Raw genomic sequence first — 17130 nt, forward strand, 5'->3', positions numbered from 1 at the left:
CTAGTATTTTGTGTTACATTACAAGGTCCCTCAGTCTTCTCAATAAACAGAAAAAGGAAAAAAAAAAACAAACTCAAACCAGCAACTTGGTAATTGCAAGAAAAAAAATTTAAAATTTAAAATATATATGCCTTTTAGCCAACAAGTAAAAATCTGTCTGCCAGCAGCCCAGATGAAATTTTTAAGGAGCAGATTGTCATTAATTACACTTTCCTTTTAAGAACAGTTGTAAAGCTGATGACTTCTAATTATGGATTTTGCAGATTTGCTTTAAAGTTATGGTATACTGATTTTTAAAAATCTGTTTTCCTAATCATCTGTAGGGATAGGAACTGGCATGTAACCATTTTTGCCTAGCCTGACCAAAAGACATCCTGGAAGTTTCTCTCTCATGTTGATCAATTCAGCCTTGCTTGGGGCTACAAAAATTACTAGCCAGGGCCAAGGTGAGATTGAGGTTTTGTTCCTTCATCCCATTGTCTTCTTTAATACCTTCTGGTCTGATTTTTCATTTTGATAAAGTCTTTGAACTGTTAATTTGAAAGCCTTTGCAGGAAGAAGAGACCATCATTACCACTAACATGCTATATTTGTGTGAGTAATGATTGCCCAGGAATAGCTGTTGCATCTTTAATTGCTGCCTATAAAGTTACATTTACAGAAAATTTGAGTAAAACTCACGCACTGATTTGACTGGGTCTAGAGTTTCAATTCAGATTGCCTTTTGCCGACAAAGCTGCAGTCACTTCACTTGCATGCCAGGTAGTTGGGTGAAAACAAGTTTCCATTCATTTCAGAAACTTGGGGAGTAATTTGGTGATGTAGTATATAAATCTTGGGATTATTCTCAGAGCTGACATTTCACCTGCTATAAAAAACTCTTTTTAGGGATGGATATTTTTATGCTTTTATTTATTACCTTTTGCTTGGAGCATGTCTTTACAGCCTCAGTCTGGAGTTTGAGGGAGCAAGCATTTTTATCTTTATGAAGTACTTTCAGAGCAGACATGCTTGCCTTTGTCAGGAGGAGGACATGCAACTTATTTTTGCCCTGGAATATTTGCATGCTACCTGATAGTTTTTGCCACAGGAAGTGCTATTTGACAAGTTTGGCAGGTGCAGCTTGGCAGTGAGACAGCCTCTTTGCTAGAGACTGGTCCTCCAAGAGCAGTTCAGTAACCTCCAATAATCAGCATAAACATCCTCAAATGAACTTTGCATCTTCACATGCCCCACAGATAAATTACAGTAATTCTTTGGGGGCTGTGGAAGTGCACAATGAACAAGAAGTTCCTGTGTCGTTCTCTTATTTTTTTTCCTTCCCAACAGCTTTAGTTTTCCCTCTGTTCTGCGGCATCCCTTCTCCCATAAGCTAACTTAATGGGACAAAATGGTTAAAACTTCCCAATCTTGGCTCAATAAATTTCTCCTATATCAATGAGTTAAATGGGGCTGTGGAAGGGCCCAGTGAGCTGCAGAGCTTGGAGCAGAGGAGTGATACCAGATGGCCAAAAGTGAGAAAGTTGAAGTTGGAGAAAGGTAAGAGCAACAACGGGAGACAGAGAGGATGGGAAGTGAGCCTTTGGATACTAATGAGACATTACATTTGCTCAAAGCCTGTAAAGCCATGGTTCAATTACCGTTGGTAATTTCTCAAACAGAAAAGAGCTGTGTGATTTTATGGATTTTCAAGAATGTATTCCAAATGCTGTGCAGGCACCATCTTTTCATTCTATGGATGTTGCGCTCTCTTTAAGACTTGTGGCTTTCTGCTGATTAATTCAGCAGATGAGAGAGTTGGAAGATCTTTCACATATTTGCATCTTCAGCCAAATAGCATTTCTTTTTCCCCAGAGACATCATAACACCATTTCTACAGCTTGGGAAGTAGTATCTCCTGAATTTTACTTTTTATAACCATTGGCAGTCTGATCTCATTATATATTCAGCTAATACTGTATTTAGCTGCTGTAGCAGAACTTCTTCATCCATACTGACATTTTTTTGGGCACTTCTAGACACAAAGCTCCCCTTTGTTTATGGCTTCACACCTTTCTAAAACACCTGATAAGGACTGTTGTGGATTTTGTGTAACAGGAGGCCATGAGAATGGTATGAATAGACTACAATGATGCATTGCACAATTCCATTTAAGTATACACATCTTATGGGGGAGTTGCCAGGTTTGTGCAGGTACAACAGTGAGGAGGTGAGTGCTGCATTTGGTGGGAATAGCTCAGGGATGGTCTATTGTCATTGTCTAGTAGGAGTCAGGTTGAAATAATTGCTTTTTCGTTTCAGATAACAAAGTTACTTCCTGTTGTACTTTAGCATTAGAAATAGTTCTTATTTTATAAACATTTCCCAAGTGCTATCTATACAAAGCTGAAGAAGCTCACGGTAAAGCACTTTCCCCCTTAATTTCTTGCTTTTAAAATTCCACTCTTGCTTCTTTTCTTACTTGTGTTTGAGTGTTAGTTAGTCCTGCTGCAGGCAACCTTCTGCTCATTGTTTACAGGCTTCTTCATTATTTAATTCCACAAACAATGGGTTTTGGAGGAGAAAATGTGGAGTTTGCAGGTAAAATACTTGGTCTCCTATGGTTTCACATATCTGGTACTAGAGCAGCACTTTACAAATTGCATGTTTCATGCTGAGTAGTCTGTAGCTTATGAGCGTTCCTCCCTGCAGACCAGACTGCTTTTTATTTCAGAGGCCTGTTTAGCCTTCCTGTGCAGCTGGGATCCCTTGGTGGGGTGTAGTGGTGGCTCCCTAAAAGCTGTGAGTTACTTAAGAGTTCACAGTTTACAAAAATCCAGTAGGCAGCTCTGCTTATGGGAAGGGAAATGAGCAGGGAAGCAGTGGCGGTCTGGCTCCTCTTGTCTCTAGCAAAGAGCAAGTTAGCAATTACTTTCAGTATCACAGATTGTCTTCTGTTGAACTTGGCCCATCTTCTCTGCTTTCACTTTTTTATTGCCTTCCTTAGATTTGAACCTCAGAGAAAGTCCCTAACTTTTTTCTTTTGGTAGTTCCACCTGAGTATCTATGTGAGTCGTGAAAAAGTGGAACAATTTCCTGCACTGGCTGCCATGGTATCCACCAGTGCTGCTATACACACAGTGCTGATGTAACAAATGCTTATGGGGAGCTTTTTTGAAGGGTGGGAAGTGTTTCTTTGTCTTTGTTGTATTACTGACTAAATTTTCCTGGAGCTTAAAAAAAAAAAAATTAGAGGAACCATACAACAAACTACATAGCATTGTGAGAAAAATATCCTGATTTGGGAATGTTCTTAACATAAATACAAGTGCTCATGAGCAAGGCAGAAATTCTCCAGTTGCATTCTCAAATTTGCTTTTTAAAGGCAGAATACATGGAACATATTTCATTATCTCTGCAATGGAGTATAATTCTTGTGATCTTGTATGAGTCCTCTGCTGTATGCAGCATTTCACACCCCTGTTGTTTCCCAATTGTTTTTTATTTCCCACACATTACTTAGGAAGTAGCTTGAATAAGTCCGTCCTTAAAAAAAAAAAAAAATGCTCTAATTAAATTTGTATTCAGATGTATATCTTGCAAGTAGCTTTTAGAAATGAGGATTTTTAGAAGATCTTTCATGAGTCAATTAAATTGAAAGTTCAAGGTAAAGTTCATGTAACTTAAAAATATAAAGGATTCTAAAAGAGAAGATGTATTTATTCATGCCACCTACTAGATTCCATGAGGTATTAGTCTCCTTACTATTCATATTTTTGAAGACTAAAGGCTCTTCTAATACTGTTTTCATGCTAACTAGGTTTCTGAAGGATAATTTTTGCAGTCTTTTGTTAATATGAGTAGGACTCATTAAACACTATTAAAAGGAGGTGACAATATAGCACTGGAATGCATATTTTGAGAAGTGGTTTCTTGAAAATGAGGCAAAAATATAATAATTTCCTTACAATGGATTTTCATTTATGGTAGGTTTTATGTATTGTGTGGTATATTATGAAGGTAATGACAATTTGCTGTGATTGAAAATTTAGTTCTGGCATTTCCACTTAATTGCATTTAAAAAAAAAAAATCTCAGTGTACAAAATTCTTTATTCTGTAGAGACCTGTACAACTTTTAAAAAGTTAAGTGAAGGTAATGCTTCTTACGAAGAATATGAATTTTAACTTTTTCCCCCTAGCTCTAGTTATAGTCCCAGAAGATATGGCAAAATGTTAAAGCTGTGAAATAACATTAAAATGCCATTTAATGTGTCAAGGGAAACTTTGTTTATTTTTTTTCTCTTGGATAAAAAGACATGAATCAATTCTTCTGTGATGCTCACAGGTTTTCAAGTAGATGAGCGGGCTGTTGCTTGCAGCAGATTATACCAGATGCCGGGTTGCCTAGGGATGTGTGCTTTGTTTGCTGGAGACAGGGCTTATTGTCTTGCCTCCAGGCATCAGGTTGAGTCTGTTAGACTATATAAGTAGTGATTTTTATCCTTTGAGTTAGTGGAGTGTCACATGGTGCTATGTGACATTTTTAGGTAATGCATGAAGTATGATTTTTTTAAAATTTTCTTATTTTTTTCTTGGATATGTAGTAGGCAACCTCCACTGAAGTTTTATAAAGCCCTTAAATGTTTACCACTGAAAGAAATGAGGGATCACAGGTTTTGGAGACATGTTTCTATGTTCTGAGCCGAAGAAATATACTAAATTAGTGTCTTATCATAGTTCTTTACCCACAGAAATATTAACAAGGAAGAGATAAGAAGATGTGCATTTATATTATACACTTAGTATGCAAGTAGAGGACCAACAAGGTTCTGTATGATGACTGAACATTTCCTGAAAGTCCCACTAAAACAAAATAAAATACCTGATAGACATTTGCTGTATTTATGTTGGATATGAAGTAACAGTCATAATCTGTTTTCTTGTTATTTCTCACCTGTGTTTGTTTCTTTCCTTTAAAATACCTCATTTTAGTGCAGCAGCCAACACAAGATATTTGGCAAAACGGCCTGTGATCTCCTTTATTATTACAGTCTGTGTGTTATTATGAGCTTTCATTTGAGCTGTAAATTGTACACAGATTTGTCCATATAACAAGTGTGGAGTGAAAATTCTGAGCAGGGAAACTCTGTGGTACCACTCTGGGTTGGTTTGGGATTTTTTTGTTAAAATTGCCATTGCTGGAGATAGATACTCCTTTAGCATTCATGTGCTTGTTGAACATCACTTCCTTTAGTGCATTCATCTTGGAGACAGCTCAAGAAGGCTGAAGAATATATAATTGTCTCAATACTTGTGTATTGTGGATATTTTTTCTGAAAGGTGTTGTGATGTGTCTTAGCCTAGTCCAACATAATGTTAAACACTTCATGAATTCATACTTTGCTAGAGAAAAGATTCCAGGTTCCAATTTGACAGAAGCCTGACGGGCGGTTGTGATGTGACATGCAACCATGAAGGATCGTTCTTGAAGCAACCCATAATATGTTAGACCCAGCCAGTCTCCTAAACTTATTCAGCACCTTTCTTCTTTCATATTTTGCACATTGCAGTGCAGTTGTTATGTTGGTTATTGTGCTAATGGATGATCTTCAAAGTTTGATGAACATTGGCAAGTTCTGTATCTCACTGTTTTGTGCGCAGCTGCTAGTTCTGTGCAGGCCGTCCATTAGTTTTGAGACTTAATGCTGGCTTAATACTCATAGTTGAATTAAAAGTGAGTAAAAATGTTACTAATGAGATGAACAGTGTTAACCATTTCATTTTAATATTTTGATTTCCTGCTTGATGCTAAGGTAGCATTAAAGCTAAAGAATTATGTAAGGTATCCAGACAAACATTTCTCTGCCAGAGGCAAGTACTTAAAGCTTGAAAGTGCTCAATATGCTTGAATACTTAAACATTTTAAAGCAACTGCATATTTCAAAGTAAATCAATGTTTTAAGTACACATCAGAAGACTGATATAACTGGTCAATTCGGACTGGTGCTACATAAATGTATTATGTTCTGAGTTTGGGGTTCCTGCCTGCATCCTGTCCTCTGTCCCTTGCATTCTGTGTAATTTCTTGAATTGATGTTAATTACTTTTCCCATCTTTCTTGGCCAGTTTCTCTTCTACTATTTTGACAAGTAAAGTTAAGTGAACTTGATTAGGGGTTTCAGAGTTGTGTTTTTGTCCAAGATATGCAGTGGTCATGGTCTCTGTACATACTCCCCAAACTGAACCAGGTGTGCTGTAGCTTCAAATGGAGTTCTTTTGGTGTGTTGGTTTGTTTGGTTCCTGAGTCTCAGACATACACAAGTTGCATCTGATTTGGTGAGGTCGTCATTGTGATTGCTTTCTATTGTCACATGCATAATATGACTGTGTTGCAGTTGAAAATGATAAGTAAAAAAAATATTGACATACTGTTTGTCCTTCTTTAGGAAAGCCCAAGAAGGGAAGAAGAAAGTTGTTCTAGCAGGTTGTGTACCACAAGCCCAACCTCGCCAGGAATACCTGAAAGGCTTGAGTATTATAGGGGTATGTATCTTTAGAAATCAAAGGTTTTCATAAATGTTTTCAGTATGTCAATGTCAATATCTAGACTCTATTGCCTTTCTCTTGGAAAAAGCAGCAGAGAAGCTTCCTGCCATGTCCTCCTCGTGGTCATCTTTTTGCATTATACAACATTTAAACCTTCCTTCAATTGAGGGTGATTTGATTTGACTGTGACATGAGGGGAGAAAGAAAAGGGTGCTGTTGTTGGAACTGACTTCTTGGAAACTTCCAGGCTTCTTCCAGGATGAAGATATCAATTACCATATTCTTAAGAATATCACAGTTTATTTGCTCTAAGACAAGCCTTAGGACCTTTGTTAAAAGCAGTGGAAGAAGTGTAGGGGACTAGAGCATATGGATTACACAGACACAGATGAAGCTTGGGTGGTTGTTTTTTTACTTCACACTATTAAGCAGAATAGAAAATAGCAATTATTATTTTGTTTAAACTAGAGGCAGTCTAAAGAGTTAAATCCACTGTGCTTTAAATGAGATCCCTCAGCTCAGAAAGGTCTCAGCCTTGAGGCAAAACTATTAACAAAAACAAAGCTAAGAGCATATTATTGTCTATGTTTTCAGTTGGTACATTTAAGATTTCCTTCCCATTTTATAAAGAATGTGTGTGAGAGGGTGACTGTATTTAAAGGACAAGACTTGTTATCTTACTATTGCAAAATATTTTTGAAAGGAGGATTTTTCAGAATTGAGAAGTAGAAAATGTTCTGTTGGCAATAGGATATTGATTCTACTTTAAAATGTTAAGCATTAAGGGTACAGTTTTGAAAATCTTTCTATAATACTAGGTTGGTCTTGTCTTCAACTTAGCTGAGAGACATAGTTGATTTATTGTTGCTTATGTAAGTTCTGCTGTTTTCTCCCCTCTGGGAGAAAAAAAAACTGCCTTTTTTTTTTCTCTTTTTCAATATTTATTTTAAAGGACTGTGTTGTCTGAGAATATGTTTATTTACCAGCAATTATAACTCCCTCAGGGTGGCTTTCTAAAGGCAGTGTGTCAGAGGCTCTTCTGCTCCTCTTGTTAGGATGGAAGAGGAAGTTGTGTTGTAACTACCAGAGAAATTCTAGTAAACCAGAGCTTGTTTTGATCTGCATTTGAAAAATATAGGACTGAACTTGACTGTTCTTTATATACTGCCTGATTTGGGCAGAAGGAAAGGAAGGGCAACTTCATATCCTTCTTATCATTTGTCATGTTACTGTGCTTCTGTGTTTCTTTAAATTAATTGCTACTTTATAAACATAATGTGGATTGAGGCCTTGCCATAGGCTGTGTGTAAGGCAAACCATAATGTCACATGACAAGGTGAAGGAGCTTTTTTGTGGAACGGGAAAACTCTAGGCAGTAATAAACCTGCCAAGGGTGTAAAGTACCTGAAGCACTTAATGATGCATTACAGAGGTTCACAGCCAGTTCCCCTCTGGTGGTTTCCAAAGCTTACTCCCTTGTCTTTGTGGTGTACTCACTTCAAACTCAAGTGCTTGTGCAGAGCACAAAGAGACATCAACTCTCCTATGTAATTATCCCTCACTTTTCATTTTTAGTTGCTGAGAAGTAGGATGTGTGACTGTTCAAATTGTTTTGAGGGGATTATGGGGGAAGGAAAAGGAGACAGAAGGGGCAATGAAAGATTTAGCCGACCGGTTATGTTTTGGGATCTGTGAATGGATATAGGTAATGGTGGTCTTTCTTCACTTCTTGAGATGCATACAAGAACATACAAAACCCTTGCTCCCTGTGATAGTTGAGCCATTGGAACGGGGTATTTTATTTCATTGACATTTTCTGGAGTTTTAAGATGCTTGATCTCCAAATGATGCTACGTATTGGAACCCCTGGTCAAGTTGCTGGGAGTTTATAGATCTTAAGAGGCTTCACAAAGCCCATGTATCTGTGCTTTGAAATAGTCAAACTTGCTGTGCAGACTGAAAGCACGGGGCCTAATCCACTTATGTATTCCATTAAATGCATACAATAGCTCCACAGGTGAGTGAATCCTGAATGAGAACTCCAAATCTCCTTCCTTCTCTCTTTCCCAGTGTAACATCTAGCTTCAAAGACCTATCACCTTCTGCCATACTCCCATCACCCAAGGAAAGTCTATCATGCCTAATCTTTTATCTGCACAAACCCATACAACCAATCCAGTGTTGCTACTCTGGAAGGCTGTAACCCCCCCTTTGCTGCTGCTCTCTGAGTCAGAAGGTGCAGGTCCCTTCTGCATGGTAGGGCACTGCAGGCTCTTCAGTCAAGGTGAACCTGAATTCACTTTCCAGGAGAAATATATAGCTATGAAAAGCCCTCTGCCAAAGCTCCTTGCATTCTCCTGACCTCCAACTAACCCCTTCCCCTGGCTATTCTACTGTATAAGGCAAACTTTAAGTAATTTTCTTTTCATATCCAGTTTGAAACTCTAGAATGTGATTAGTGGGAATGCTGAACACTCCCAGCAGCAGCACGTAACACTGGGAGCACTGCAATAAAATAGATGGTGCAGCATAAAAAATGCTAAGTGCATTACAAAAAACAGGCACTTTATTTCTCAAGCTCTACATCTGTAATTGGTATACACTTTCAAGTTTAATGAACTTATTCCTTCATTTGTAAAATGCTCCAGTGAGTGGAGCTTTAGCAGTGCCATTGTGAAAGGAAATCACTGGAACCTTACAAAGATGCCAAGTGTCTGTACATCCCTACTGCTTTAGCCTCATAAACAAGGAAGATGTGTTGTATGGTATTTCTGTTGTTCAGTTCATAAAAGTTTCAATGATGTTTGCAGAACAGAGATAGTGATACTTGCCTACCTTGCAGCATTTATAAGGCCAGACTGCATTCAAGATTGCGAGCCTGTCTGCTGCCCTTAAAACAGAGCCTTGCATGAATGCAGATATCCAATACGTACTTCATAAAAGCCAAATTGGATGGAAGTTTACTCTGAATTATTTGAATTAGCAGAAGTTCTTGGAACTTGGAAACCTGGGAACCTGGGAAGAGGTGGACACTGTTCATCTGTAACTTATGGCTAAGAATTATTTAATACAAATCTCAGCTGGTCGGCTTTGGCTTTTGGATTCCCATGTTGATATTCATATAGGACACTTGAACCTGGAAAGTCAGAAAAGAGTGTCAGTTAAACACCTGCTTTTAAACTGAAAAATGGATGTGCAAATAGAAAATGTTCATTTCTACAGCAGTTATGTACTATCCTATAAATCAAAGGGTCTAGCAGTTCATTTAGATAAGAATTATCTTTCAGCTGTGTCACTGTTTAGTAATGAAAATCAGTTGTTTATGTGCATCTCTGGAGTAGTCTCCTTCCCTTTAAAGTTTGTGTAGATTCTCCTCTCAGAATACATTCCTAACCCAGAGCAATGCCCATTACCATGGCCAGTATTGTCAGCAAAGATTTTAAACACAGATGTTATCCCTCTGAAGCCAGGGTGGCTAGTCACATGCCTTTTGAAGTTATGTATTAAGCCTTAGATTTATCTTGCCTAAGTGCTGTAACTTGAGAGTCTGTTTTGCTCAGCTCTCTTTATGGTCAATGAAGATAATTATCTCTAAAATAATTTAGATTTTTAGAAGACCTGAAGTGCCTTTTGAAGCCCTGTATTTCCCTTTTACTGGCTTTAGAGAGGGGATAGGCTGAGTAGTCTTTTAACATCCAGCATTTGGCAGAGATCCCTAAACAAGGTGAGATGAAACTGAGAGTTGGTGAACTGGAGTTAAAATCTTCAGGATTATAAATAGCATGTTCTAATTACCTACAATAGATTATTTTATCTATGTAGTGACCATTTTGTTTCTTAACTATGTCAATGAGAATCAATGGACAGGGTTTTTCCAAGATGAGAAAAAAAAAGAAAAAAAGATTGTTTTACTTCAAGTAGCTCTGTATAGATATTATGCTCACTCCGAGGATGTTCCTATTGGATCTTAGGAAAATTTTCTTTATGTAAAGGGTGGTCATGCAGTGGACCAGACTACTCAAGGAAATGGTTGAGTCACAATCCTTGGAGGCATTTAAAAGTTGTGTAGATTTGGTGCTTAGGGATATTGTTTAGTGGGGGGCTTGGCAGTGCTGGGTTATTATGAATACAAATGATTGCTGAGCTGCACTTACGCCTAGCTCTGATCCCACCAGGAAGAGTCAAAGATTTTTCCTGGCCTTTGTTTCAACTCAGCCTCCATGCTTTGATAAAAATTCTTTATCTTTGCTTTTTCACCAGACAGTTTCCTGAGTTTCCTGCTTTGGCCATTTGGCTACTCTTCCATGGGCTCGTGAGCCCTGCCTATGCTCTTGGCCCATATCAATCTCAGCCCAGATTTCTGCACCAGCCCTGATTTGTGGTTGTTGAGTGTTTTGTTTCTTTTTTTTTTTTTTCTTTTTGCATTGTTCTACTCAGCTGTCAGCTCCGTTCTGCCTAATGGAGAACCATTTGAAGCGGACATGAGATCCAAAATGTACTTAACTACGCTGGAACTAAGGTCCACAAGATCTGTGAAACCAAGTAGGGTGCACTAACCACACCCAGCAGTGGTGTCCTGCTGTCAGTCCTGGGGCGTTGGTTTTTTGAGACACTCTGCAAAGAAATGTTGAGGAATGGTGTCTCTTCCCTTCATTCACCACCAGGAGGTCTCTCTGCTTCATGGACTTCCTGATGCCTGAGGGTGAGGGACATTATTGGAGCTCTGCTCTGAAGGTTTACACATATCTTTGATACCAGTCTAGAGCAGAATTATCCATAAGGTTAGTGAGATGTGAGGAAAAGCATCCAGCAGGCATTTATATATTCAAGAAAATTTCATTACTATGACTTTGTAATTTTTTTTTTCCTTTTTCATCCTCCCTCCCCCCTTTTCTTTTTCCCAGATAAGAATTATTAAACCTTTTCCTCTTTTCACTTCAGGTGCACCTCACATTTTCTAACATACTTTTAGCTTCATAAATGGAGACTGGAAGCATTCCACATTTTCTTCATGAGCACTTGGGGCTTTAGCCAAATAATTTCCAATATCAAATGAAAAATATTTAATGTAAGAAATGACATGTAAGGCAGAACAAACATCCATTTCTGGGTGCAGATCGCATTGTCTCTCAGACCTATAATTTTAATTACTTACATGAGCCATCTTCTTGACAGACATATTGAGAATAATTTAATTTATCCAATAAAATGAAGATGCAATATAATGGTTGGTGGGTTTTTTTCTGTCTTTATTCAACAGGGGATTTGGAGCAATGCAAAAATTCCTCAGATGCACAATGCAGAAAGTAATTGGTGGCTCAGGTTATGAACCACCCAGATTACTCGCATTTTAATTACTAAAATGGTTATGAATGTAAACAGTCTAGTAGTGAGACATATAGCAGTAATGTTTTAGGTAATATAATGCACGCTTTGCTCCCTGTCTGTAGCATAATTTTAAATGTGTATACTTCTATTTTAAGTGGAATTTTTCTATTTATTTGTAAACACTTAGTAGAAAGTACATATGTTAAATATCTTGAGTCATAATTTTTAAAACTATATCCAAAATGGATATATACATAAGTATGTAAATATGCATGTCTTCCATACGACTGCTTATGTGTGCTTTCTTTACAAGTTGATTGCTAAATATGTATGTCTGTAATGTGAATGCTGGTGATTCAGAAAATTATTTAAATAGATTTATTTTTTCAATAAAATTATTAAAATACAGATATTAGCAATAATATAACTTAATTTCTAGACTTCATGATTAATATACTGTATTAGAAATCTAAAATTGTGGCCATCCCTATTTTAAAAGTCTGTATTTCAAAAGATTAAAAGAAAAGTAAAAATACTTTGACATGGACTTGATCCAACACCCAGATGAGGAAAGGACCTGACTTCAGCTGGGAATTTAAAATCAGACTCCAGCTATAGGTGAGCTTTTTTTTTAACTTCTGCTAGACAGATTGAAAAAATGAATGTGAAGTAGACAAGATTGTGCAGTCTTATATATACAGGCAAAGACAAACTCAGTGGTTTAGGGCAATAAGACTTACTGGCTTTGATACAAGGGATCCAAGTTCCAGGCTCCTTGTTGCAGACCAGGTACTTCTCTTGAAGCCTCTGCAACTTCTGCTTTTCTGCTTGTTTGGGAAACAAGATGGAAAAAAAACTCCAAGGAAAAGACTGCTAAAATCATACTAAATCTAGTTAATGTAATTTACAGCTTAGAGAAGCAGTGTTTAAAAATGAATGTTGTGGAAAAATTACAAACTAACTGAAGTGTGACAAGTTGGCTTTCCTGCAGTGTATGTAAATATCTATATTAGAATTACATAGAAGAGGTGGTTTGGATAAAAGTTCTGGAAAAAATCTCAGCTTCCAGAATTCCTGAGTGTTTAATTTTGCAGTGTTAATGTTGATTCCTTTTAGTTTATATGCCAAAATCTCTACAGTGTGCTGGCCATTGACTTTAAATAAAGACTAATGTATCTATTAAGAAATAATTGAACTATTTATCTCATTAGTGGTGAATTTTGGCAAATGTAACACTGAAACATAAATTTGTTGTCTTTATTGCAGACGTTGTATAATGGTCATTAAAGATAATTCTGTGTTGTGAAAATCATGAGGGCTTTTTTCTCCATTTCCAAACACAGCCTGTGTCAAGTTCAGGAGAATGTCTTGTTCTGTTAAACTTCACAAAAGTATTTTTATTCTCTTCCTATGTTCCAGTGTCTTTCCCCTCTGGTACCTCATTCATTTTCTCCCCTATATTCTGCCCTGACAGTATCATCAGTTTTTTTGTTGTGTTTTCCACCATCTACTATTGTGCTGTGGAGACTGGGGTGAGGGAGCGCTTTGGCTGTTTGAGGCACCCAGGTGCTGAGTGCCTGGTTCACCATTGCCTGTCACAGACCATGAACAGCAGTTAAGGCCTCAACTCTTTTCTAGCAATCTGGTGATTTTTGCCAAACTTAAGTGAGCTTGCTCTTTTTGAGGACAAAATTTGGTTTAAATTGGGTGGTAAATTTTAAAGTTATTTTTGGCAGATTGACCAAGATCCAGAGAATAAAAACTGGCTAAAAACACAGCACAGAATTCTTTACTACCCCTTAATCCAGATGAAGACACTCTTGAAAGACTAGTTAATATGAAAGTATGTCCAGTTGTTGACTACTTAGGTATTTACTTTCTGACTTTTTTTAGGTTCAGCAGATAGATCGTGTAGTAGAAGTTGTGGAGGAAACTATTAAAGGTAAGCATCACACTTAAACTAATTGCAGCTAGTTGGAAACATGTAAGTGCTAGCATAAGTGCTGCTGGTGTGTTGTTTTTCACCCTAATACTCTGCGCCCTAGCTGAATGTTTGGGCAGTGATATACTTTGTCATGTATGCTTTGCATAAGTGATAATTTCAGAGATCTTTTCTGTACGGAGCTCTGTGGGCTGTTGGTTTCATAGGTAAATGATCAAGAGGAGACATCAGGAAATCATTTCATCAGTGTAGGTTGAGGTAGAATATTGTATAAATCTCCTGCACTATTATAACTGAGTGTTACACTTCTACTTTCTTTTGTTTAGTTCTCTGGTATTTTCTTCTTTTCAGATGTTTTGGCTTACCTCCCTGAGCTCTTCTCAGCAGGGCAGATAAATTATCTTCTGGTTTAATGTTCTTTTGTAACTCTGTTCCTTGTTCTCTCTGGCTATGTTCATGTGTGTACTCTTATTACTTTGCAGCAAAGGAGGGAAAAAACCCAGTATTGTTTCTGCAGCCTGACCAGTAAACATTTGCTGTTAAATAAATATATTTGTCTGGGTCTTTCTGGGTTACCTAAGTTTGTCTCCATTACTTATCAGGCCATAAAAATTACTGTTCCATGAAGCTTTAAATTACAAGGTTTAGTTTAATTGGCTGTACTTTCAATATAAACAAGTGTCTAGTCCACAAGACATTGTCAGTAACTTTAATGCTGGAATATGATTTCTGTTTTTGAACTACAGGATGAAAGTTTAAAGCTGTGCAAATTTTTAAAAGGAACAAAACCTTCTGTCACAAAATTGTGTCTTACACCAAGTGCTAGAAGCCTTGGTGTAAAGCTTCTAGCACTCGTGGTTTGAAGGCCTTAAGATTTCATGTTGCTTTGAATGCTTTCATGACTGAAACCTGTACTTTTATGTACTCCCAACCAAAATTTTTCCCAGATTATCCTTAATTTACGGCATTTATTTTTGGGGGGCGGAACCTACTTTGCCATATAAACAAAGAAGAAATACATTCAGTGCATATTTTTTTTAATTTAATAAGCCAAACTATATTCCCAGAAGCATCATGGTGTTCATGACAGTATGTTGGAAATGACAATGCTTCATGAGTTTTACAACAGTATTTTAGATCCCTATCTGCTTTTTCCCAAATTTTAGTGGTTCTTAAGGGAGTAAGATGATAACCTGGGTCAGCATGCCCTCCCTTTACAAAAATGGGCTTTGTAATAGTTATACTGACTCCAGATATTATTGCTTTTTTGATAACATAATTACTCAGGTTATGGTGGCTGAATGTTAAAGAGTACATATAATCTAGTAGCAGCTGTTAAAATAATGATTTTCACTGAATGGATTTTTTTATTGCATTTTAAATATTGTTATAATGCTGGAAAATAATGTTCATAGCAATGTTAATGAACATTTAAACTTTAAAAAGTGTGAATTTTTGGAAGGATTTTTTTTCCTTTCTAGCTTACTAAAAGTGATTTGAATTAGAAGGAGAAAGTGAGCTGCTGAATTCCATACATAGTGCCAATTCCATCTGGGATTTCCCAAAAGGTCATGGAATGCAGGATTTCTGAAGTTCTAGTGGGAAAAAAAAAATAACGAAGACCAGCTCTCTGTTTTGAGAGAGTCAAACAGAGATGGTTAAGAGACTGAGACTGGATCATTTCTCCTCATAGGAGAGCCTGGGAAAGCTCAGGGAGGGGGAATCACATCTAAGTATATAAATTCCTGAAGAGAGGGTGCAAAGAAAAGTGAGACAGACTCTTTTCAGTGGTGCCCACAGACAGGACCAGAGGCAACAGGCACAAAAAAGCACAGGAGGTTCCCTCTAAACACCATGAAGCACATTTTGGCTGTGTGGATGACCAAGCACTGGCTCAGGTTATGAGGGAGGTGGGTAGTAGAGATTCCATCCCTGGCTGTATTCACACACTGTGGACATGGTCCTGGGGAACTGGCTCTCAGTGGCTCTCCTTGAGTGAGAGGGTTGGACAAAGTCTTCAAAGGTCCTTTTCAACTGTAACCTATCTGTGACAATAAAAGTACAACCAGAAGGAGAATCAAGTTGGCAAAGATCATTGCATATGACAATGGCTTACTTTGGTAAAAGCCAGCAATAAGATGAATTTTTACTTATATTTCTTTAATTTACTTCAAGAAACTGCATTATTTTGTGTATTTTGGAATAATCTACTAATGGAGAAGAATGTGAAGCTCTTTTTCATTATGTTTTATGAAGAGTCTAACTGTGAACTTATATTATCGAAGTGAAATGAAATACTTTAGATAACAGGACTGTTGATTAGAATATTTTATTATATAAAATAGATACATGGTAGAAGATTAAATGAGTGTTAGATCAGATGAAATGTAGTCCTTTGTCTTCATGAGTCTACATTGTGGGTAACAGCTTCTGCAGAATGCTTTCAGGAGATGGAGGTGGTGTGGGACAGGGGATTAAATATGAATTTGGAATTCAGAGCTGGCTTACACCTGTGACTTTTGAATGTCTGTCCTAGCTGTATGACACCATTTTTTCACCTTTTTTTTAAAGAAAAGTTAAAGATTGCACATGGGTGGTATACTCTTGTAATGTGGTTATGTATATGTTGAAAGCTTAAAAAATATTATATATTGAATGTTTAAAAAATTTGAATAAGTGGACTTCATAGTGTCTATGCTCTGTAGGACAGCTCTGCAGATTGGTCAGCCTAACTGAGTTGTCTGGATTTTCTGTACAAATTCCAAGGTGAAAACAGGTTAATGTTAGTTTTAAGCCTAAAAGTCTAGCTTTCCCTGGCTTCTCATTTCTTAAGTGGTACCTTAGTTTTTTTCTTCATGCCTGAATTTTGTAGTACACAGTTTACAAAAAGGGAAAGTTTGCAGAAAGAATTTTTTTCCTTAGCTTTTTTTTTTTTTCTCCTAATTGTCATCTTTTCAGTTTTTCATGAAAATGGCTTCTCTGTTGGATTTGGTTGAAAGCTTGCTGCACTCCCAAAGAAAATTGGTTTCTTGGAATTATTTAGAACTCTTTGTATGAAATATGAAAGGGTTTTTTCTAGCTTTATTTCTCAGTCTTAAGGGCATTGTCAGGAAGACCTTTTCAGAACAATTCCATTTTGCTGGGTCAAGAGATGGTAGTTTCAAGAAATTTATCTTTGTGGTGGTCTTTACTACATATGTGTGAAGACAGTGTAACTGTTAGTTCCCAACTCTCCATTGAGATAATTCTGATAAACACCTTTTATGTGACTTTATCTTTTTATCCTGCTTCATCAGAAAATGGAAAAGAAGGATGTGCACATTTGTTGTTGCAC

General features: G+C 37.2%; 1 protein-coding gene across 3 annotated transcripts in view; it reads left to right on the forward strand.

The window, feature by feature from the left end:
• The window catches only part of CDKAL1 (CDKAL1 threonylcarbamoyladenosine tRNA methylthiotransferase), a 374946-nt gene that overhangs the window by 112612 nt on the left and 245204 nt on the right, over window positions 1-17130 (forward strand). For all 3 annotated transcript variants that reach the window (XM_002191079.7, XM_072924178.1, XM_030265571.4), the window contains 2 exons: window positions 6427-6523; window positions 13748-13796. In XM_002191079.7, coding sequence (XP_002191115.5) covers window positions 6427-6523; window positions 13748-13796 — 146 coding nt within the window. The remainder of the gene's footprint in view (window positions 1-6426; window positions 6524-13747; window positions 13797-17130) is intronic.

This window comes from Taeniopygia guttata, chromosome 2, assembly GCF_048771995.1.
Source record: "Taeniopygia guttata chromosome 2, bTaeGut7.mat, whole genome shotgun sequence".
Taxonomy (NCBI): Eukaryota; Metazoa; Chordata; class Aves; order Passeriformes; family Estrildidae; genus Taeniopygia; species Taeniopygia guttata.